Below are 24,637 nucleotides of genomic sequence, written 5' to 3' on the forward strand. Positions count from 1 at the left end.
TAGGGGAGAACAGGACTAGGCTGGCAGGCTGATCCCCAGGACCCCCTGTCACTCATGGCTGCTTTGACCTGGCTCAACATGTTACGCTCTCAGGTACACATGCAAACGCACACCCAGGAGCAATCAACTCCAGTGCAGTAAGCACTGACATTTATTCATATGTATTAATATGCACATATAGACACATCCAGTGTGTAGAAAAGTGGAAAGTACTGAATAATGACATATTGGATTTAGCCAGTGTTATCAGCTGCTTGCTTTCTTCAGTACAAAAATTAATCATAATTTCACTAATTTTGTAATTTGAATGTTTTTCAAAAATACGAAAACAGATCACTGTCTCATGTGCCCCATTTAAATAAAAATGTACTCTGCTTCTTGTCATAATGGTTTTTCTAACAAAATAAATGTGTCCAGATGAGTTGCATTTTCAGGTCTATGGAGTGTGATGGAGATAGACATTTACTCACCTTGGCCCACACACCATTCCAGGAACATAAGGAGCCGAGTATTCCCTTGGCAGGTCGTATAGTCATCTATTAACAAAGGAGCCACTGAAGCTAAGGTAGCAATTGCATGAAGCTGTAATTCTTCATACTGGGCAGCAGACCAATCATGAACACCAGGCTTTTCATTTGGTTTAACATAATAAAATAATGCTAGGATCACTTTCCCCTCACTAAGTAGCTGTAGATTCAAGAGAGAAATAGGATACAAGTGGTCACCTGTAAATGAGCAAAAATCTAAGGCAAATTATTTTTAAGCAGCTTTTAAACTCTGTTGTTTGCAATTCCCTCTTTGAAATTTTTAAAAACCCAAACTCTCTCTGGGAAGTATCTTTCAGAAACTAGCAAATGGCAACCAGGAAGATACATAGTTCCTAGCTTGTTGCAGTCAGCAGTCAGTGGATGAGCCCTGTTCCTGCTGAGATTGTTCTAAATGGTAAGTGATAATAAAAACTTGTTTTCTTAATTCCTTTTAAGTCATTTTCTTGCATAATGTTATTATGCAAGATCCTCAGCTGATGGAAATTACGATAGACCACTGAAGTTGCTATAAGGGTGGGAGGGATCTATGTGGGTGATAAGATTTTTTTCCCCTGACCTCCAACAAATTTATTTCTGTGAAGTTGTATTCATTAGTTTGTGCCATATGGATAGGTAATAGAGTTAAATCTGATTTACAATAATTTCCTTTAATCAACTAACTGGATGGCTATAATTTACATACAGTGCAATAACAAAAAAGCATTTTATATGAGAATGGGATAGATGGTGGTCATTTAGACACCTATGCATTCTTCTAACCTGTTATCAGCTTCAGTGGCTCAGTTTGGTAGACTTTGCGGAGGAGGATGGCTGCAGACATGAGGACAAAGTACTCAAGACGTGACAGGTCTACACAGGAAAATTACCCGCTGCTTGCAATGAAAGTCAGGAACAAGTACAGCTAAATTTGTGCTAAATGCAGTTCCACTGCAAACGTAAAACAGAAGATGGTTCGAGTTCTGCACCATTTCAGTCAACTGTGGTTTCTGAACTTAGTTTGTCCTGGTCTTCAGCTACATTTAAGCACTGATCTGCATTCACTTCCTAGCAACAGACAATATTCCTACTGTGGAATAGGTTTGCATTACCTCTAAAAATAGGAACTATATATCAAACTGAAGCAACAGCACTTGGTCTGACAGTAAGTATGCTGTAAGATTATGAATTCTAAACTTAGAGGAACACATTATATATGGGGCTGCACTGATATGGATAGTAAAAAGATATTGCTCTGATCACTATGGCCCTTTTTTATTTATATATATACCACCTCTTCAATTATAACTTACCTGTACAGCACAGAGATCCTTAGCTAAGACTGCGACAATGTTAAACAGCAACTTTTTCATCTCAAAATCCTCATAACTGTAGGTAAATTTAAATCCCCTTGACAAGTGATTATAGATTTTAACTGTGAAGGAAATTATAGCCAAATTACAGTTAAATACATAAAGATCAAGATGACATGCAAGAAATAATGCATTTTGTGTGTTAAATATGTTTAGTTAAAACTAAACTTCTTACCTTCACTAAACGTTGCTAATAGTATTAGCTGCTTGGTAAAACCACTTTCCTAATGGATACAAAAATAAATAAGCTTAATTAGATCAGAGCTTGTACTTTCATTTTATGTTTTACTCTCTTCTTGACAATACCTCAAAGTGTCATTCATCTTCTGTCAGAGGGTTGACAGCTCCATCCAGGAAGAGCACACACCAACTGCTGAAACTTCCTTAGCCTGACAAAGGGTTTTTGAACCCGAAAGCTTGCTTAGTAATTGTTTTCCAACTATTTAAGTTGGTCTAATAAAAGATATCAGAGTTACCCAAAGAACCTTGTCTGCCTATCTTCTGTCAGTGCACTCAGTATTTTACCAAAAGTAGGTAATACGTTTTTGTAACATTGAAATTAACTAAGGATGCAATCAGTTATTAATTAAATCTAAGGGTACAAACAAATTTCATTCTACAAAAAATACATACTTGTATGTGGAAGCTTAAGAAGAAAGATCAGCATTCACTGGTCAAATCTAACACAGACTAAGACAATGCTCTGACAAAGAGCTATAGTTAAGTCACTAAGTGGTCTAAACTCCCTATTCATTTGTGAGTATATATTTTTTGTGCATGCATTTGTTCCCACCTTGATTTATCTGGGTTCAAGTTATGCTTGTAAATGTGCTCCATGCCTTCAAATACTAGAATCAACAATGCTTATATGGAAACCATAAGCAAAAGGGCTTATGGTCAAGACTCACAGGAACAGAGCTAGGACCAGCTTAGAACTGGCCCAGAAAATCAAAAGAAATATAACATGTCTGTCAGCACTTCTCTCTTTCAAGATGCAACCAGGAGAAACTATGCTTACATTTTTCTGAGCCCAATGATCTGAAATCCAAAACCCAGCAACAACAAAGTCTGACCCAAATCTCACACTCCTAGTAAACAGAACCATATTGCAATGATCACTACTAAGTCTGTTTGCCAGATTAAAAGAAGAAAACAAAACAATCTGGCAATATTCAAAATAATAAACAGGTTTTTGACTAGGTTCAGTGTTAATTAAATGGCCATTTATTTATGATTTAAATGGTTTAATTTATGATATATGATTTAACAATCATTTAACAAAGACTGGACTATTAAACATTAATATTTTCCTTAGAATATTAATTAAATTAGTAAACGAAGATGGAAACAGTACCATGCAGGGATTTTATACAATGTAGCAGCAAGAATTTTACTCAGCTAGTCTAAGATGTATTTTTACATGCAATTTTACAATTTACTTGTGACTAGACACAATTAATTTCACATTTGAAGATTCAGACTCAGAGAACTGGGGGGCAAGATCCCACAGAGACAAATCTGAGAAGAAAAACTGTCCAGGAGAGTTGGCGATAGTTTAAGGAACCATATTAAAGGTGTAAGAGGCAAAGGCATTCCAAGGCAAAGAAAGGATAGGAAGTATAGCTAGAAGCTGGCTTAGCTAAACAGCAAACTCTTAATGAGTTAAAAGCTTAAAAAGTCTAAGAGTGTCATACATGTAAGCAGTAAGAAAAATCAGGAAGGCCAAGATACAAACTGAGTTGCAACTAGCAAGGGACATATAAGGCAACCACAAAGAATTGTACAAGTATGTCAGAAGCAAAAGGAATACTACAAGTATGTCCTCCTCTTAGTGAATGGGGGGTGGGATAATGGGTGAAGGAATGCACAAGGTAAGCATGGTAGACTCTGCTGTAGTACCGTGTACTGAGTTCTCCCAGGTAGAAAAGAGGCAGTCTGTGGAAAAAGTAAATAGGTGGAAGTTAGGAAGGCAATGGGTAGAAAAGGAAGGGAGGGGAGGAAAGGGGAAAAAATGTGTAAACAGTAAGTTCAGGCAGGTACCTGGTGAATCAGATGCAAGACAGGTTGTACCTGATTCACCAGGTACCTGTCTGAACTTACCATTTACACCCAGCTGCCTTACTTGGGTTGCAGCCTTACCTGGGTTGCCCGGGGCTGCAGCAGCAATGATTCTGCTGCATGGAGCTTAGTCGGCAGCCAGAGCACAGCTCTGCTTTTGAGCAGCATGTATTGCCCATGCATGCGCTGCTCTGCTTTTTTCTCCACAAGTTTTTTGACCCCTCCTTGGATATCCAGGCGTCAAAAAACCCACAGAAAAAAAGCAGCATGGAAAACATCTAAATGTGCAGTATGTGGCACCGCAAATGTGTTTGCAACTCCACGTACCACACGGCTGAGCTCGTCCGGATGCAGCCAATGTGTCCTTAAGACAATTGACTCTCAGCTGCCTAAACAGAAATACCACTGCTGCTGCCTGGCAAAGTATTTCTATTCCAGGAAGAAAAATCAGCTTCCCTGCCTGAAACATGCACCCAAATTTTGGAGGGTTGATTTTTTTGGGGAAAAAAAAAGGTGCAGGTGGTATGTGAGTAAATATGGTATATAACTAGTATTGTGGATCATCATGTTCAAAGAGTGGTCCTCAATGATTCAACGTCTAACTGGGAGAAGGTGTCAAATAGGGTTCTCCAGGGTCTAGTTGAGTAAAATATTTTTTAATATCTTCCTTAATGATTTGCAGGATGGCACTGAGCATACATTTAGTACATTTGCAGATTTGGTGGAGTTGCGGATATGCCGAAGGGTAGGATTAAGATTTAGAATGACCTTGATAAGTTGGAGAAATGGGCCAAAATTAACTGAATAAAAATCAATAAGGACAAGTGCAAGAGTCCTGTACTTGGTATGGAATAATCACATGCTGAAATACAGACTGGAGAATGTCTGGCTAGGCAGGAATACTGTAGAAAGGATCCTGGCAGTTACAGTGGACCATAAGATGAATATAAGCCAACAATGTGCTTTTACTGAAAAAAAACCCAGTAACACATTGGGTTCTAATAATAGGAGTGCTTCTTGCAAATCAAAAGGGAGTCATTTTTCCACTCTATTTGGCACAAATGAGGCCTTACCTGGAGTACTGTATCCAGTTTGGGGCACTACACTACCAGAAAGGCAGGAACAAATTGAGAAGAGAGCAACAAAAATGATCAGAGGTCTATAAACAGATTTATGAGAAAAGGTTGGAAGAACCAAGATGATTTACTCTGGAGAAGAGAAGACTAACAGAAAATTTGGTTACAGTCTTCAAATACCTGAAGGCTGGGGATAAAAAGGATAGTCATAGACTGTTATTTTTTGGCAGAGACAAGGAGTCATGAGTGGGAGCCATGTGCAGCATAGTCCTGGACTGACTGGAGCAGAAGCTACTGGATCTGATATGGGAGTGGGGAAAAGGGGAATCTCTGGGCCAATGGACCAGTCCAGGAACATTCAACACCCCTGTTTTAAATGATAAATTTGAGGTTTGTGTATTTATCTGAGATAACATATTACTAAAAAGTGAAAATTTCAGAAAAGAATTCCTCTGAGATTACCAAAACAAGACTCAATCCACTCCTTATGTTAGAAAATGTTTCTGCCTACCCATCCTTGGTACCTTTTGCATGAATACCACAAACAATGTAAAACAACTATATCAGCAGTAGAGATGCAAATATCATTTTTTAAAATATTCATTTAACCTTCTCTGATTATATTGGTTAAATGATTAACTGACAACACAGCAGCTCAGACACAGCTACTGCTGGAAGCTGCTCTGGGTTCTCAGGGTCCTTTGACTGGGGGAGAGGTGGGGAAGGGGGCAAACCCAGCCAGACAACACAGCCCAAGTGAAGCCCTGTGCTGGGAGGGAGGTAGCACCTGTGAATGAGACTAATCACTTAACTGATGAGTCATTAGACTGTTCCCCATTTTCCTCCTCAGCTATGGGCACTAGGCCCCCCTGTTCCTCCCCTCCTCCCTCTCTCCTCCTTCTCATTCCTCCCTCCCTCTCCTGCCTGCTCTGCTGCCTTTTGATTCTTGCTGGGGCACTGCACAGCTTCCCTTCCCTGCTAGACTGCGCCCACCCTAGCTAAAAGATAACCAAGGTAACTGATTGTCATTGCACTCATCAGTTAAATGATTGTTTAAACTTTCACATCCCTAATAAGTAATGCAAAACTAGTCCAAACTGAAAAGATTATTTTTCTAGCACTGAATACACTTTTTTCCATAATGAATTACAGCACTCATTTCTTCTGTTTCACTCCTGGACACATTGTTTGAGTTGATATGCAGTCTGTTATAAAACATATGGTATCTCAGTGGAGTGCCCCATTGTGTGCAATGAAAAGGGAAAAATTATTATGCATCTAACTCTACCTGAAGTCAAAAATATATTTTAAAACTTTTATAGCAGCTTATTTCACATTTAAATTACAATGACCATTCCAAAATGGTTACTGGAGAAAGAAGCCTTAATGAAATACTGTTATGCTATATTTCAAATTATACAAATTGCACAGCAACATCTTTGAATGCAAATCTCCTAGTGATGTAGTCCAAAAATAGTAGGTAGTTGATCTAAATATGCTGGAATGTGTTTGTTAATTTCAGTCTGCGATGATTCTACACAGAAATTATAAATCTAACCCGCAAAACAGAGAATGAAAAGAAAACTTGAAATGTACAGTAAATGACTTGAATTATTCGAGGAGACTGTGTAGTTAGGTAAACTCAGACTTCTCAGCGAACTTACTGTAATACAAATAATCCTAAAGTTTTCCAGTCAATATGTAAGACTCCCTATTGGATGGGGATATATTCTAGGAAAATGGGACTCATTCTAAATGGACAGATTACAAGCCTGTAATACTCAAAACAGAGATACTTACAATCATTGGTGCTTCAAGGTTTTCAGCTATGAGGGTGGCTATCACTAAGAGGTCATTTCTTAGTTGTCGATCATAATGGCGGAAACCATGCATAAGTAGATTCATAAATGCTTCCTTTAAAGCACTTTGAAGAAAATGAAAGTCAGAGCTTTACCCTTTTTTCACAGCACCAGTGTTGAAGAATCCAATTTCCACATCATACTTTTCCAAGTCTTGATAACAGTCCAGATACAAACAAAATAACTATTAATTTTTAAAAATTATTTAAAATGGTATATTTTAAAATATATTTTATTTAAAAAAAAATGTATACAAACTAATGAATATCCAATTCAGGAATTCACCAAATAATAATGATTTGTGTTTAGTTGTACCTAATTTAAGTTAAAATTGAATAGTTTTGTGTTGCACTGAATTTATTTAAAAAATCTTTTTAATCAAGCAGGGGAATGCTTAATTGTACCTTGCTCCCTCATTAAAATGCATTCTAAGTGAACCAGAAATGCTTATGCTTTCATAAGCAACAATTCACCTCATCTGAAGCTTTGAAAAGACATGCAGAGAGCAAGCTATCACATAGGAGTGATATCTACTTGTGAGCCTGCTTTCTGCATTTCCTTTCATAGCATCTTATTAAGTGAGCTCTTGCTCCTGAAAGCTCAGTCTCTACCCTGCCTTTTGCCTGACTAACATGGCTAACCATCTCTCTCTGCTTGTTGATGACTGAAACCACCTATTTATCCCAGGCAAGGATCTGAGACTAAGCCTTGTATTTTATAACATACTTTATTACCAATTTTATAATACTTTAGGCGTTTAACAATGCATTAATATACTGCATTTATTTAAGGCCTGATTCTTCAGTGATTCCATAATGCAAGATCAGGACAGCAATAATTATTGGTAAGAGCATGACTTCCACTACCCTTTTGTCCCTTCTTTCAAGATACTTGAAACAACTCCCACCCCAACCCAAAATACCCAATTCTGCCATCCCCTGAGACACATTACCTTAAATTATTTCAAAATTGCAATGCTTATTTACATAATATTTCCTTAGACTTACTATATGCATTCCAAGTTACTGAGCTGATTAACAATTTCTTCCTTGGGGGTGTTTTCTAATAAATTCCATAAGATTTCTGATGAACGAAACAGTAGTTGTCCAGAGGGATCAACATCATTTAGATGAGAACAGATTCTACTGGCTGCTTGGGCTTTCATCATAAGTTTGCAATTTACTCCTGGAATTAGAAAAGTCTGAATAATTAACTCCCTGTAGTTTGGTAATTGTTTTAGGTGTATATAAAGAACAGAATGTTTGATGATCTGAAATAATGAGATTGTTAAAAGAACATCTTGTACTAACCAGAGCTGGAAAGATGCTGTAAGGCTTTAAGTACCCATAACTTTTCAGCGAGTTGATTCTCAACTAATGCCAGTGACAAAATTAGAGTTTCTGCTAATCCTCCTAATTCAGCCATTTGTATCTTATAGTTTGCAACTGTTCGCTGATAACCTGTACAAACAAATGTTGAAAATTTAAGTATTTAGACATGCATGGTTTATCTTATTAACATAATATTTATCCCGCCTTCAAAAGGAAGATAATCTTCAATGTTCTAAAATTACTGAAAAAGTGAAACTTCCAATAACTAAAAAGTGGTGATGATGTATTGTAGTACATTTGTATTGTAGCATGCATTTGTGCTACAATAATGCCTAGAAGCACTGTCTAAGATCATAGCTCTATCTTGTTCAATGTGCTGTTCAAACACATCTACGTTATGTGTAAGCACGGGGAAAATCATGGAGAAATTCTACCAGGACTTTAACAAGTTCTATCCCTCCCCCAGATTAACCCTTTGAGCACTCTACCCCGCAAATTCATTTCTTGCACGCCACTGTGAAACTTTGCAATGGCCGCATCAATACCACATTGTACCAAAAACAAGCCAACTGCTACATTACCAGCTCTCATCCCAAGCACACCACTAAATCCACTGTCTCCAGCCAAACTCTACATTACAAATCTAATCTTATTTGCTATGCTCACAACATAGCCCCAAAACCACAGCCACTCAAATTTCAATAGATTCAGGCTCAGACTGCATTCCAGCTTGCTACAATACCAACCCCATGACAAGGGCAACTGAATTCCTCTGATCATCATGTGGAGTCCCCAGCTGAAACACTTGAGACCAGAGGTGATCAGTCAATGCCCACAGGGGAACGCTTCTCTGCCACCAAATTTCTGAGCCTGTGTGGAGCCCCAAAGGCCAGATGACACGGCACCAATCTGGTTATTGAGTTTGTGTCAGTTTGTAGGCAGATCTGGTGTTGTGGGGTTGGTCTGTGGCTGGATCTGGTGTGTTGGGATGACTCTGAACATCTGATGGTGCCTGCAGACCAGCCCTGATGTCAGATCTTTGAACCAACCCTGTGGGCTGGACCTGGCCCAGGGGGGGCTGATGGATTAAGCACTACTGTTTTAGATACATCATTAATGACTTCCACCCTCTCCGAGAAAACGATGACCATTTCAAGCTGGGCTTGGAGGCCAGGACATCTCCTCAACCCCAAACGTAACATTTCAGCAGCAAACTACCTAACTCTGATTCATACCAAGTCACCATGCCTTGCTACATATGCAGATGTCAGTTGTGCCCCCTCATCAACTCTGATCGCAATATCACTGACTTGAACAATACAATTTATAACATCCAGGGTTCACTCACATGCTCCTCCACCAACATCATATATACCATCACTTGCTTCTCGTTCCCTTTACTTCAGGGGCTGGCAATTATTTTGGGTGGAGGGCTACTTCTTGAGTATACTGACTAGCACAGTTCCTACATAAAACAATAAACGGACACAGATTTGACATCAAATCCAGAACCACACAAAAGCCCATAGCAGAACACTTTAATCTCCCTAGAGATGAACTGACCTCAGGGTTGCTGTCCTTTAAAAAAAAATAAAATCAACCCCCCCAAGAAACAAATCAACAGACAAAAACTTTAAAAACAACTTGAATGTGGAATTGCAGAACAAAAAACATCTACAGATGACATCCTATTAACCTTAGTCTCACCAGGGACCATGGAGTCTTATCCCATTACCCAGACTATTTGTTACTCCAAGGACTCTCCAGGTGTTAAATAACTTGTTTCTCTTAATTGAACTAATTAGTCCTCCTGATTACCTCTCTTAGCAGCCTCGCCTCCCCTTGTGCCACTGCCTTCTATAAAACATTTTTCTTTCTATCCATCGATTCCTAGTATCTGATAGTTTCATGCCTCTCTGAACCAGTTAGTTCCTAAGGTGCTACTCTTCCCTATAATCTGCCTAGCTTCAGAGTAACACACCACCTCTTTCTTCAAACACAAAGAAACAGTTTCTGCTTGGAAATACTGAGAAAGGGCAGTAAGGGAAACAGGCACAGAGAGGTGAAGTGATTTGTCCCAGGTTGAGCAGCAGGGGTCCTGATAGATATGGAAAACAAACAAACAAAAAATGTGTTCAACCGCAAGCAGCAGTGCATTACTTCAACCCAGCTCTGAGTTGAGGTAGTTAGCCATGTTAGTCTGAAGTTAGGCAGAAGGTAGGACAGGCTGACTTCTCGGCCTCTCTGAACCAGTTAGTCTGTAAGGTGCCACCTCGGCCTACCTTATCAAACAATATAAAATTGCTTGAAGGTTTTTCTTAAAAGAATGGATATTTTTAGAATAAAAAAAAAATAATACGTTATCCTTTAAAAAAAAAAAAAAAAAAAAAAAAGATTCTGTTTTAGGCAAATATATCCCATTACTTCCTCTTTGCAAACAGTTCCAATTCCCAATGCCTTCAACAGCTTCAACAATATGAATCACCCAGGATTCATGCTTGACACATGTTTAACGCTCTGGTTCTGATGCAGCTAAGTAACAGAAGCTTAACTTTCAGCATGTGAACAATTTCATTGATCTTAATACAAATACCCAAGTGACTAAAGTAAAAATGTATGCAGGTGCTTTTCTGGATCTGGGCCAGCATGCCTAGCACCTTGTAGGATAACACCTCAACTTAAACTGTGTTTCTACAAATATTTATATGCATGGTTAACTTTTAGCACATGAACAATCCCACTGGGGGAAAGATAAGGGGAAAGACACATGCGCATTAGGGAATAGTGTTTACCAAGGGAAAATCCAGTTCCTTATTTCTGAGATAACTTGCCTTATTTTCTAAAGATAGATGCACAAAAAAGTCACCCAGTATTTCAATACTCAGTCAAAGTCAGGGAAACGACTCACCCGTGTAAATATAAAGCATGCATGGATGTATTTGCAAAACAGGAAGCTTACTTTTTAACAATAAAAACTGGGTCATGTGCTTTGACAATTCTAGATACCTCTGACTGGATAAAAGGGTGCCAAAAGATTTTTTGCAAGCCACAAAAGCTAGCTCTGTCTGCAACCAGGAGGAGATCACACTCTCTCTCGAAACAATACATGTCCAAAATCGAAACCCTCAACCTTTTTCTATTTGGGAGCTCAAACCTATCTACTCCTTCCTTTGGTATCACCCATGTTTCAGAGTGTTTGTGGTCCTCCCCAGAATTTCATCCTAAACCCGAAGCATTGTTATAAATAATGCAGGACCAAATTAAACATGAATATACTCTCCTAGCAGTCAGATACTGTCACTGGATACATATTTGATAATGTAATATTTGAAAGATATTTTAAGTTACATTTTATATGTTTCTACTGAAATTATATTATTTTCCAAACTATATAGTTAATAAATGTAATTGCTGCAGTTATTTTATGGGGAAAAATCACAGACATTTGATTGTATCATTCTTGTGAGATTTTTGAAATGGTGTATTTTACCTGAAAGCTGTTTCCTTGGTGGTTTTGCATCATAAAAGCTAATGATACATTTACAAATTTGTATCCTGACTTGAGAACTTGGCACCCTCATTAAGTAACCTGTCAGAAATAAAATGAAATTGTAATTTACAATGATTTTGACAAAGAGATTAGAGTGCACACTTGGCAAATCTGTGGATGACACCAAGTTTGGTGGAGCCCCAGACACTGGAGGGTAGGGCCATGGTCTAGAATAGCCTGGGTAACTGGAGAGAGAGCTCAGAATCAATCACATGAAATTCAACAAAAAAGTGCAAGTCCTGCACTGGGGACAGGTTAACTGCATGCACAAATATAGACTGGGGAATGACCAGCTTGGCTGTAGACTGCAGAGAAGGATGTGGGGCTTATAGCAGACCATAAGATTTGTAGTAAGTTTCATAGTTGTTAAGTGCTGGAAGGGACCTTACAGATCATTGGGTCTAGCCACCCGATGAAAGTGTGCTCTCTTTTTTTTTTTTTTTTTTGCAACAAAAGTCAATAGCATGCTTGGTTGCCTTAAGAGGAATGTTACTTGCAAATTGTGGGAAATAATTCTTCTGCTGTATTCAGCACCGGTGAGGCCTTACTTGGAGCACTGTATCCAGTTCTGGGCCCCAAACTTCAAGAATGATATGGACAGATTGAAGAATCCAATGGAGAGTAACAAAAATGGTTAGAGAAGCATGGTTTATGAGGAAAGACTGAAAGAACTAGGGTTCTTTAGTCTGGAGAAGAGAAGACTAAAGGGGAGTGGGGAGGAAGATTTGATGAGTCTTCAAATACCTGCAAAGTGATTATAAAGAGGATGGAAATAGGCTTTTTTCTGTGGCCACAGGAGACAGGACTAGACGCAATGGCCTCAAACTGCAGCAGAGGAAATTCAGGTTAGAGATTAGGAGGAACTTTGTGACCATGGGGGTAGCCAAGCATTGGAACAGGCTATGTAGAGAAGCTGTAGAATCTCCATCTGTGGAAATTTTCAAGAGCAGCTTAGACACTTGCATGGGCTGGTTTAGTCACGCACGTTCCTGCCTTGGGTGGGAGGCTGGACATAGATGACTTCATGAGGTCCCTACCAGCCCTACTTTCCTACAATCCTGATTTTCTCAAAGTAGAATGAATTTAATCATCTGATTAAGCTACAGGAGTAGGCATATGTAGATAACCCTCACGGGTAGCCTCACCTACTGGGAAGAAGATACTCAGCTAGTGAGGGTTTTGAGATTTTTGCAAAGCTTCACAGATAATGTTGCTCACAAAAAAAAATCTAAATACTAAGCAATTCCATATATTGGCTTATTAGGCTGCAGTGACATAAATTGGACAACAAAATTATACTAAGACTAAATTAAAAGAGAGATAACAACTGTAGTTATTTTTATTATACTGGGTGCTTTTGAAGCATAGCAATCTTAACTTACCAAGTTGTGCAATTGATTCTGAGACTGTCTTGGTATAGTTTATTTCGTCAGATAATTTATTTTTTAAAAATGGTAACCTGCAAAAAATGGTGAAAACAGATTATTAGGACTGCACTTAGAGCACAGCAGAAAACAAGTCTACAAATGTTAATGCCAGCAATTCAATGAAAATATATATCTTAATTTTTATTTAATGGAATTCTTTTGGAATTAAAACATTTTTTCCTAGTGTTCTTTATAACACTAATTCTGCTTTCATGATCTGACAATTATGTTTTTGGATGTGGAACTACATGGCTGTAGACATATGAGCTAAGAACACACGTTCAGGGGCATTCGGGGGAGGTTAAATCAGATCAAAATGACTGCCCAATATCATGTAAATCAGGATGGGAGGAGTAGAGGTAGGGCTGGCAGTCCAGCAGGCTGGACAGGATAGAGGGCCTGCCAGGGGATGGCGGGGAGGTGTGACCCATGAGGGGTGGAGGGGGCGGGGGAGGCATGGGTGGGGTGGGTGGGGCCACTGCAACCTGAAGGTGGAGCAGAGGGCAGGCACAACCCATGGGTGGGGTGGGTGGGGCGGTTGCAACCTGCAGGTGGGGGGCCTGCATTAGCTGCGGATGGGAGGATGTCCCTCCACCGCAGTAAACCACATCCTCATCTCTCCTGCCCTCCCCATGCTGGAACTTAAGTGCTCAGCTCGACAGCAAATACTGATAAAAGAAGCTGCATTTAGAGCAGCTTGCAGGACAAGGATTGAGAGGGCTGGTTGGGAGGAAGCAAGGGGCCATGGGGGCAAAAAATAGCTCAGCTGGGAGGTGGGGTAAAAAGAACAGCCCCAGGGCTAGGGCCAGTGGATTGATTTTCCCAATCCTGGGGCTGCACAAGGAAAGTATACAGAAATTCCATGCACCACTTGGACCTAAATCAAGTAAGTCTGATACTACATAGATCCAGGTTCATCTTAAACTGGGTTCTGCAATTTTTAGACTGGTTTGTGTGTGCATGGACCTTCTATATAGTTATAGGTTTAGATGGATTGCCAATCACTGACACCAGGTCTGTAAGAGTAAGGCTGGCACCGAGATCAGCTAAGTTTAAATCAGGTGGCCATTTTGAATCCAATTTAAAATCACTGAATGTCTGTACTTAGCCATAAACATGGTACACACCAGTGTTTCTTGTATAAATTAATATTATTTCAAAACTGCTAAAAAAAGTTGAAAAAAAGGTCTCACTTGAACTTGCTCTCTCTCTACTGCATGCCTTTATGGTAAATTATTCCATTGTTACCTGACATTATGGGTGACAGTTTCACTAAAGCAATTTCACTTGCATGTAACATTTCCACAGGGAATACTAAACCTTGTAATTTACCTGCTACAAGTCCCAGGCTAGAGCCAAGCATGTGCATCAGAGATAGAAAAAGGAACCTTTATTTGGGTAGGACTTCCAGCAGTATGGAAACTTAGAACAATTAATTTGATTCCACCTAACTTGAACACTATCCTTTCTTTAAAACAGGATATTGTTAGAACAAATGCATTACCATTTAGGTGACATTAAAGGCTGTCATACATGGGCAAGGAGGTTTGCTCCGATGTGCTGTAATTAATTGAGTCTGCTGGAGCGTGGTAGTCTCTAATCACTGTGGTCTGGCAGACTCCAACGTCACATGTATCAGTGCCCCCATGCTGAAAAGTGGAAGCGGGATGCTTTAAACTAAACCTTGTGCAATGAGATTGAGTTCAAAGCGCCCTGCCACCTTTTTCCAGCACGGGAATGCTGATACATGTGATGCTCTGGGTACTTTCAAACAGTGTGGCTCTCGGAGCTGTGCTATTTAAAGTGCCCCTCTCCCTACCCCCACCTCCCAGAGCATGTCTATAAGTGCCCTAAGATTCCATGGGCTGGAAGGCTGCATAAATACATAAATGCTCACAATTGCCATAATACTCAGATAAATATTCCAACATTATGCTAAGCTCTCTGCATATCAGAGTGCAGACAGTTGTGCTGTAAGATTTTCTAGAGAAAGATTGGGAATGGGAAGGAAGGAAAGGAGAGAAAAATGGAACAAATGGGGAGACAGAAGAGGGGAAAAAGAAAGAAGCACGGACAAGACAGAAGACAAATAAGGGCAGTCGAATACTAAAAGAGTAGTAAAGTTTATCAGTAATGGGACCAGCTGCTCAAAGAAATTTTCAAGTAATATCTTTTCCTTTTAGCTATGGGTTTTATCTCCCTATCTGGAAGAAGCACTGAAGTCTGGGAAAAGTTCAAACAGACAAAAATTAAGGCAAAGTCTGGGTTAAAAAAAGATTACCATTTTCTTCTCACATGAATTAATACTACTTTTTCTGTATTATGCATCTTTTTCATGACTTTTTCTGAGGTTGCTATTATACACAGAAGGAAATTAAAACTTTATGATGTACTTTCATTAACCACTGTGTGGCAGCAAAGCAAAACAGCACAACGGATTACGCATTAAGTAAGAAATTTAGTTGCAATGTTGTATAACTGTTACATTTAGCAGCTGAAATGCACAAAGATATTTACAAATCAGGATTTAAATGTCACTTGTTTCATAATTGTCAGTACTTTCTTTCTGCTTCTTCTTTGCAATTTAATAATTGAGAGTTTAATAATAATGGCACTTTAATTCTGGACCTGCAAACACAATATGAAGTACTATATGAAACTGCAGATGTTACAAAACTTCTGTAATTAAAACTCAGATGTCTAAAGTAGATTTTAAATGCAAAAACCTCAAACTGCTTCAGCATTTTCCCTCTGCAATAAACCAACCTAAGATTTGTCATTTCATAAAGCTTACCTAAAGCTATTAAGATCCCTCTGCTTTATCTAAGGCTTTTAAGTCACCTGGGGAGCGTTTTGAAACAACAAAACACACCTTAACAAGACTTATTGTTTAATCTCTTGTGGGCAATAGTCCCAAACTAACCCATTGCAGGCAGTGAGAGGCTTGTGGGAACCCTGCTTCCTGGCACCCAGAGGTTAATTATAATACAGTGCAAAGTGCTACAGTACAGAGCTCCATAGTTACTGAACTACTAAAATTGGTCTTTTTGCACCTAAAGAAATCAGACCCCAGGAAAAATCATTTTATGAGAAGGAAAGATTGGGGACAAGGGGGATGGGCTTGCTTATCTCAGGAATGTTGGGTAAATCATTTAAAATTATTTCTGTAACATACGATATAAAATATTGGTGCTCTTTATTAAAGGGAAGTTGAGGTACTTACCCACATATTTTAAGAATTTCACATGTAGGCTCAATGAAAGCTTCCTGGTCTTGAATTTTTTCTGCACATAGGTTAAGAATTTTAAATATCTCTGCTAAGTCCTTAAGAAGCTTTTAATATTTAATAGTTAAGGAAAATTAAATTGTTTGAACTCTGGAGCATTAGAAATAAAAATGGAAATATATTTATGGTAACATTCTCCAGCATTACAAAGAAACAACTCAGGCCCACATTTCAGAGTTAGATAGCTAAAATGAGGCATGTAAATTCTTATTGAGGCAGCTAATGATTTTAAGAGTTATGAAGCATTTATAGTTCTGATTTAAATTTCTTACCAATTCACTTGGAGTTGTCAGCACTGAGCAACTCTGATTGGGCCACTTCTAAATGTGGGTTTATTGGCCAAATGCAACAAAGGACTTAGGTGCCCAAGTATTCAGCAAATTCAAGATTCATTGGGCCAGAGAAAGAGAACAAGCAGCACCATTCTGTACCCTAATGGTTAGGGCACAAAGCTGAAATGTTCTCTCTGGTTTGCTCTTTTTCCAGCTCCATATATCTTCAGTTAGTTTCTGTTGAAACTAACCCCCAGATTACTCAGTGGGTTAGTTTCAACAGAAGAGGTAGAGGGTACTCTTGGCCCTGTCTAGCTCAGGGCCTAGTAAATAGGACATTTTGCTGGGAAGTTGAAGATACAGATTCAAACCCTCTCTGGCTGTTAGGGGCCTAGAACCTATGTCTGGCAAGTGTCTTAGCCCCTAGACTAAAAGGTAGGAGGGTCTGTGTCCTCCACTTTTGCAATTCACGTGGAGTTACACTTCCTCCCAGAAGGAGTAATATATAAAATCTGTGTATAAAGACCTAACTGCTACTTATACAGCTAAAGTTAGCCACATACATAGTACTTACCACTTTATAGATGGAGTTGGATTTTGGTCTAGCAGTCTATAGAACTTAAAAAAACAATTAAACATGGAAGCACCCACTAAATTAAGATGCTTCCAGATTTATTCCACAACTAAGGAGAAAAGGGAGAGATGGATTCTAATTTTGGACTCAGATACCTAAATTCTGCTTAGTTTGCTTTAGGTGCCTAAATTCTTGATTTGTTCTAGCCCTCTGAGTACCTAATTTCCAAAACCAATCTGGTTTAGGCACCTAATTCTTAAAAGTGATCCAAATCAGTCAGCATCCCCTTAGACAATCCAGATTTGTCCCCTACATACCCAGGAGTGGACTGGCCAAGTTTGCCGATGACACCAAACTTTGGGGCAAAGCATCCACGCCAGAGGACAGGCGGGTGATCCAGGCTGACCTGGACAAGCTCAACAAATGGGCAGACGAGAACCTCATGGTGTTTAACACCGAAAAATGCAAGGTTCTCCACCTTGGGAGGAAAAACCTGCAGCACTCTTATAGGCTCGGCAGTGCTACGTTGGTTAGCACTACAGAAGAAAGAGACTTGGGGGTCATCATTGACCACAAGATGAACATGAGCCTGCAATGCGATGTTGCGGCTAGTAAAGGGACCAAAACGCTGGCTTGCATCCATAGATGCTTCTCGGGCAAATCCCGGGACGTCATTCTTCCCTTGTACTCGGCCTTGGTGAGGCCGCAGCTGGAGTACTGCATCCACAGTTCAAAAAGGATGTGGAGAAGCTTGAGAGTCCAGAGGAGAGCCACGCGCATGATCAGAGGTCAGGAAAACAGATCTTACGATGACAGGCTGAGAGCCATGGGACTCTTTAGCCTGGAAAAGCACAGGCTCAGGGGTGATCTGATGGCCACCTATAAATTTATCAAGGGTGACCACCAGGATCTGGGGGAACGTTTGTTCACCAGAGCGCCCCAAGGGATGACGAGGTCGAACGGTCACAAACTCCTGCAAGACCGTTTCAGGCTGGACATAAGGAAGAATTTCTTTACTGTCCGAGCCCCCAAGGTCTGGAACAGTGTGCCAGCGGAGGTGGTTCAAGCACCTACATTGAACACCTTCAAGAGTAAATTGGATGCTTATCTTGCTGGGATCCTATGACCCCAGCTGACTTCCTGCCCTTTGGGCAGGGGGCTGGACTCAATGATCTCCCGAGGTCCCTTCCAGCCCTAATGTCTATGAAATCTATGAAATCTATGAAATTTCCATCTACTTTCTGTTGTAATCCAGACTGGTGCTAGGGACACTTAAGTCCCTGATTCCTTAGATGGCCACAGAGCGAGTGTTTGATGCTGATACGATGCATGCAGCTCATTACAAAGCAACATGAGTAAAGGAAAGGTGCTATGTTTTATCCTGTAGACAGTCTTGCTGTCTGTTAGACGTACAGATTCAAGTAAGCTTCCCACTTGGGATGGTTTGGATCCTGAAACAACATATGCACTTAATATGTAGCTTTGAGTCAGATATCTATGTTCAAAGGAAGAGTAGAGTTCAGACACATCCTTGTGCCTACTGCTGGATTGCAGATGGAAGGTGTCTAGGTTTCCCCACTCACTCTATAGGGATCCTAAATGCCTTAGTCTCTTGGAACATGGTTCCTAGATTTGAGGCACTGCAACAATTACCTGGAGGTAGATTTAGAACTGTGTCTAATTTTAAGCATCCAACTTTGAAAACTTGGTCCCAAACACAAATAATCTTTGCACTGCAGTATCACCTGCAATTCCTAGAAATCTGTTACTTGTGATTACCTTCGTTAATTTTCATAATGTATCTTAGCTAGCTATTCTGGATTTGTTTTTCTTTAAAATATCACCTTATGCCCAGCAGTCACTGTTGCTGATATCTGCACTTCCATAACATTAATCACTCTCGCACTAGACTACCTGTCTGTGCTGAGTTTGATGTGCAGTCATCATATTTTACATCATGCTGACTGAGCTTTTGAAGCTTTGTGGCAGGTACTTCTGAGCATCCAAGAATCTTTTTTCACCCTAAACAACCTTAGGGATGCTGTGTCCATCTGAAAGCCTTTTCTGTGCCAATAATTAAAGCAGAGGTGAACACAGCTGCTATTAGAGAAGACTTTCTACATGAAATCCAGCTAAACTTAAATCACTTTGCTGAAAAATTAAAATATTAACAAGCACAAAACACCACATCCTATTTGAACTTTACTTTTCCAAAGAGTAGAAAAAAGGATACAAGCCCATTCTCGAAGTGCGTCACTACCTTCTGGAGAATTTGCAGCTGTTTTTCTTCCAAATTATTCTGGGGGGGGGAAAAAGGAGCTATGATTGCATTCATCCTCTACACCTTAAATAAGCTTGTGTATTCTCTTCTACATTGAAATGCAAGTGGAAAAAGATTAAGCAGTCACTAGATATGAAATCTGGAAAGTATTCTGCAGCAGGATCAGTTTCCTGATCAAACAACATTTTTCAGATGAACATTTCTTCAACCTAGCAGACTTGTTTATTGAACGTGTGGGTGCCACCGTATTAAATCCTTGGACAGTACTGTAGGTTAACAACACTATCAGATGAGTGAAGCAGAGCATCAGCATTATCAATACAGTGACTGGATAAAATTATGGGATGGCATTTCAATTTTATAGTTAGTCATATTTATATTAATTAAAGATGCACTGATATAGCAAAGATTTATTCAGAAATTTTATACTTCATAGGAAGAAGGACTGGCAGGCCCTCCCAAGTCATCAAGTTCAGTCTCCTGATATGGCAGGCAACTATGTGACATATTCTCATTCATTTCTGGCAGGTTATTGCTCTAAATATGTCTTCTGTCACTGTAACTGTTATACCATGACCCTTTGTTGCTTCTTTTCTGCCTTCACTGACAATTTTTCAATCACAGACTAGTAATATTACAATATAACCCTGCACCTTTCAATAAAAAGCATATTGTCAAGTCTTGGACCAGCACTAAAGCAAATGGGAATTGAAGGAGGGATCGGAAGAGGGACAATGGGATAGTTTTCTGAATGTTTACAGGCAACTAACCCCAAGAAGGAGAGGCAACATGAAAAAAGCATGAAGCTTGTTCGAACATTTAGCTTGTGAGACATGGGTGTTGGCATCACTGGCTCATTAGAGGCAAGAGTCTCATATCATTTCAACATTTCAGTAACATAAGCCAGGTATAGATAGTTTGTCAAAGATCTTGAATATGAAAACTAGCAACAAAGAGAGTAGCTAAGCATTGGAGGCTGAGTAATCTTCATTCCTGTACGTTTTTAGGAACAGATCAGACAAATACTTGAGTGAAGTGGCTTAAACAGGGATGATCCTGGGGTTGGACTAGACTTCCTGAGATCCCTTCCAGGCTAACTTTTTTGTAATTCTATGACCTTATGTTTGATTAGCAGGGATCTTGGTTTTCCCTGATAAAAAAAAATTGCAAATTCTCTGATAAACTGCCCAAAATTCATGATTAAAATGAAAGGTTCCTCACTACCCCCCAGCCCTTCTGGTGTCCCTCGCTCCCCCCCCCCAACCTCCCTCAGCCACCAAGGCTACAGGGCCAGCAGGAGGTGGTGGCTGCTGCAGCAGAATGGAGCCCGGCTCCCTCCCCCACCCCCCCACTCCTGCGGTTGCCTGCTGCAGGCTTGGGCAGGGTGGGGCCAGCTCCCTGCTGCTGGGTGCACTCCAGGGGGGCAAGGGGGACCCATGCCCCTCAGATCTGTGCATGGGGCAGGGACGAGCTGCCCGCTGCGGACTCAGGCTCCCCGCCTTGCTGCCCTCCCTCGGGGCCTCCACAGTTGAAGGGCAGGGCGGAGCAGGGCTGTGTGGGGAAGCTTATTGATGCTGTGAGTTCCACGCTACCCTAGTGAGGCATCTCCTGCCCACATGGCAGCAGGGGGGCAGCGATGCAAGATTGTGCCCCTCACTGGTGCTACGCAGGCAGGGGATATGTAGCCAGGGCAGTGCAGAGCTTGCAGCAGCAACAAACTTCCCCGTGAAGCCCCACTGCTCCCTGCAATGCCAAGTCACACTTGCTGGGCTGAGGCAGCCCGGGGGGAGGGCGGCAGGGTGGGGAGCTCAAGCCTGCAAGAGGCAGCCTGCCTCCACCCTGTACACAGATATGAGGAGCACAGGTCCCCCCTCATCCCTTTGGGAGTACGTCCAGCGGAAGAGAGATGGCCCCAGCCCCCTTCACTCCCCAGACAAACTACCCATGGGCCCATCTTGCTCTCCACTGGGGCACTGCAGCTGTGCATTGCAGCTCCAGGCCCCAAGGCTCATGCACCACCTGGCTGGGCAGCAGCCCCAGCCCTGACCAACTCCCTCCTTCCCTCCCTATGGTAACCTCAATTCCCACCCCAGCACACTTACCTGCAGGAGCTGCTTTTGAGGCTGCCCAGTGCTCATGTGCATGTCTATGTGCACACATGCACACGGCACCCCCTGCCTGACTGCCCTCCTCCTGCTCCGCTTAGCAGGCTGGAGCTCTGCCAGCCTGCAGAGAGCTCTTTGCAAAACTGAAAAATCCACAGGTTTCTCCACTTAAATGAGAAATCTGCATTTCCCTCTAGTAAAGGGGAAAATCCCCTTTTTCCTCCTTTTTTCCATGGGAAACAGAAAACCCGCCTTGTTGATGAGAAGGAGAAAGGGAAACCAGTGGAGAAGGAGAAAGGGAAACCAGTGGGGGAATGCAATCAAAGGGGCAGGATAGTAAAAAAAGAAAAACTAAAAAATGACTTTTGCAACTGCATTCTGATGAAGTATCAGCGCAGTCAGACTGCATTTGTCAAAGCCTAACAGGATGTAATAATTAGGCCTGTACAAAGTGGCTAGTATTTGCTTCGGATTCGGCCAGTTTGGGGAATCCTGATTCAATTCAGTGATTCAAATCACTGTCTTGAATTGATTCAGCTGAATCTGATTCAGAGATTTGGCTGCTGCTGAACTCGCCGAATCTCCAAATCAAACAGGCCCCATCCCCTACCCCCATCAATGGCTGCCGCACCCAGGCCTGTGTCCCAGCTCTTTGAAGAAAAAAAAAAAGGCCCACACTCACCAGCTGCTGCCAGGCAAGGGGGTGATCCCCACTGCAGCCCACTGCCCTGTGCTACATGGGGGGGGGCCTCTGCCATGAGCCCCCAGAAGCCCTGATGGCCACTGCAGCATCCGGTGAGTGCGAGGCTTTTTTGTTTGTTTGTTTTTTTAAAGAGCTGGGATGCTGGGGTCAGGCCAGCCAGCTATTGATGGGGCTGGGACAGCTTCGGAGAGAATCAGGCAGTCCCCTCTTGCTGCCACAGGGAGCTGGACCCAGACTCCACGCTGGTAAGTAGGGGACAGGGTGGGGGCCTAGAGGAGGGGGGAGGGGACCATGGGGAGACCCCCACCAGGCCACATCCCCTGCCTGCTCCCCAGCTCCCCTGAGTGACTCCTGACCCCTGCCCACTCTCCCTCCCAGCACCATCAATGGGCTGAAGCAGCCCCTCCCCCGCAACCACCTACTTACGGGCAGAATCCAGGTCCTTCCTGCAGTGGCGGACAGGGACTGCCTGAATCTCCTAATCTCTCCAAAGCTCTCCGAATCTTTTCTGAATTGATTCAGACTTTCAGATCAATTACGACCTTTTTACTGGTCTCCCAATTCCATTCGGATTCAGAGATTCAGCCACTGAATCGCGCTGAATCTCCTCCAAATTGAATCAGCACCCAAAGCTTTGCGCAGCCTTAGTAATAATTAAGACGCAAGATGAATGGCTGAATAGGAAACACTGGGTGCATCTACATGAGATATTTACTGTAGAGCTGACTAATTAGCTCCACAGTAAAAATCTCAGTATCTACATGTGCACCATTATTAGGGTTCAGAAAACTAATAAACTCCACAGCAGGGTAGTACTTGTAAATAGTACCCTGCTCTAGAGTTTTCTGTGCACAGCAGCACACATATAGATGCTAACCTGGCTGGCTAGAGCATGAGGATGCTTCAGTGGGGGAAGCTGCCTCATGTCCCGCACAATCCCTCCGTAGCACACTGAGCCCAATCAGAGCAGCCCTAGGCTGACCCCCGGGGCCCACCACCAGCTGGGGCTGCTTTGATCAGGTTCCACATGCTGTACATAAAAAAACTGTGGAGTTGATTGTTCTGGAGTTAATTGCTCCTGGGCGCATGTTCAAACGGTGCACCTGGGAGCAAAAAACTCCAAATAATAAGCTCTAGAGTTTATTCGTGTGCACTAATGGCAAGCGTAGACGTACCCACTGAATATTAAGAAGGTTATGCACAAAGTCTCAATATTTAGGTATATCCTTAATGTTTGGAAATAATGCTTTGTGGGACACAAAGTTACAGAACTCAATATCTCAAAAGATAATTTAGATATTGTATAGCTGGACTAAGAATACCGAATAGCCTAATAATGAGCAATATTTGTAGCTCTGCAATGTACAGTAATTAAGTTCCATCAATTTGACTATGCACACACTTAAAGTTAAGGACGTGTTTAAGTAGCTTGATGAATAAAGTCCTATATAGGTAATTAAATTTCATGTCTCATGAAACAGGCTAGCAGCCTGAATGGTTCAAGAAGGAATTAGTTTAATATAAAAATGAACAACTGAACAGGAATATTTTTTAACTTTCTTCTGCCTTAAACCATTACTACTGGGAGGATAGAGGGTTGAATGGCCTCATCCTCTGATTTGCCATTGCAGTTCCCATTAGCTGTAATCCTGTGGAAGTTATTCCTCCCACACCAAGACACCTAATTCTCAAATTTCCTCACAAGTCTTTTTTCAAGAAGCAAGTTTCCATCAGAGTTGTCAACATTTTGGGAGAGATTTTCTTCGTTGCTATAGCCTTCCAGCTCCTTTTTGTTGTTGAGAATTTCCCAAGACATGCTCTGTGTAACCATCTTATGCAGAGCCCCTCACAAATCCTAGTAAACAGGTTGTGCTGGGTTAGGAATTAAGGCAGAGCTGGGCAAAACATGGCCCATGTGCTGAATTCAGCATGCCAACTGATTGTATCCAGCTGTGAGCAGCTACCAACTCACGGGATCTGGCCTGCAGGTGGTCACTGGCTCTGGCTCTAGGCAAGATGGCTTCTGCTGCATAGGGCAGGTGGGCAGGACTGCTTCCTCCAGCACAGACACATGGCATCAACTGTGGAACCAGGCGGATGCCACAATCCCCATCCAGAACCTGCTGGGTGCATCCACGGTTGATGCTGGTGCCCACCCTGGACTGCATCCACTGCGTTGGACAGATGGGGCTGACAGGATCTGGGTGGAGATGGAGAT

At 41.4% G+C, this 24,637-nt stretch overlaps 1 protein-coding gene across 3 annotated transcripts in view; it reads right to left on the minus strand.

Moving 5' to 3' along the window:
- The window catches only part of CFAP69 (cilia and flagella associated protein 69), a 59,289-nt gene that overhangs the window by 28,860 nt on the left and 5,792 nt on the right, over positions 1 to 24,637 (minus strand). The window contains exons 3-13 of one of the 3 annotated variants that reach the window (XM_090047118.1): positions 19,564 to 19,629; positions 16,422 to 16,531; positions 13,154 to 13,230; positions 11,712 to 11,810; positions 8,201 to 8,350; positions 7,898 to 8,075; positions 6,832 to 6,955; positions 3,797 to 3,832; positions 2,073 to 2,121; positions 1,838 to 1,959; positions 471 to 687 (exon numbers count right to left, since the gene is read on the minus strand). In XM_090047118.1, the coding sequence (XP_089903244.1) occupies positions 471 to 687; positions 1,838 to 1,959; positions 2,073 to 2,121; positions 3,797 to 3,832; positions 6,832 to 6,955; positions 7,898 to 8,075; positions 8,201 to 8,350; positions 11,712 to 11,810; positions 13,154 to 13,230; positions 16,422 to 16,531; positions 19,564 to 19,629 (1,228 nt within the window). The remainder of the gene's footprint in view (positions 1 to 470; positions 688 to 1,837; positions 1,960 to 2,072; positions 2,122 to 3,796; positions 3,833 to 6,831; positions 6,956 to 7,897; positions 8,076 to 8,200; positions 8,351 to 11,711; positions 11,811 to 13,153; positions 13,231 to 16,421; positions 16,532 to 19,563; positions 19,630 to 24,637) is intronic. The other 2 variants (XM_090047119.1, XM_090047120.1) reach the window with 2 other exon arrangements.

This window comes from Crocodylus siamensis, chromosome 5 (assembly GCF_052110815.1).
Source record: "Crocodylus siamensis isolate JL-2025a chromosome 5, ASM5211081v1, whole genome shotgun sequence".
NCBI lineage: Eukaryota > Metazoa > Chordata > Crocodylia > Crocodylidae > Crocodylus > Crocodylus siamensis.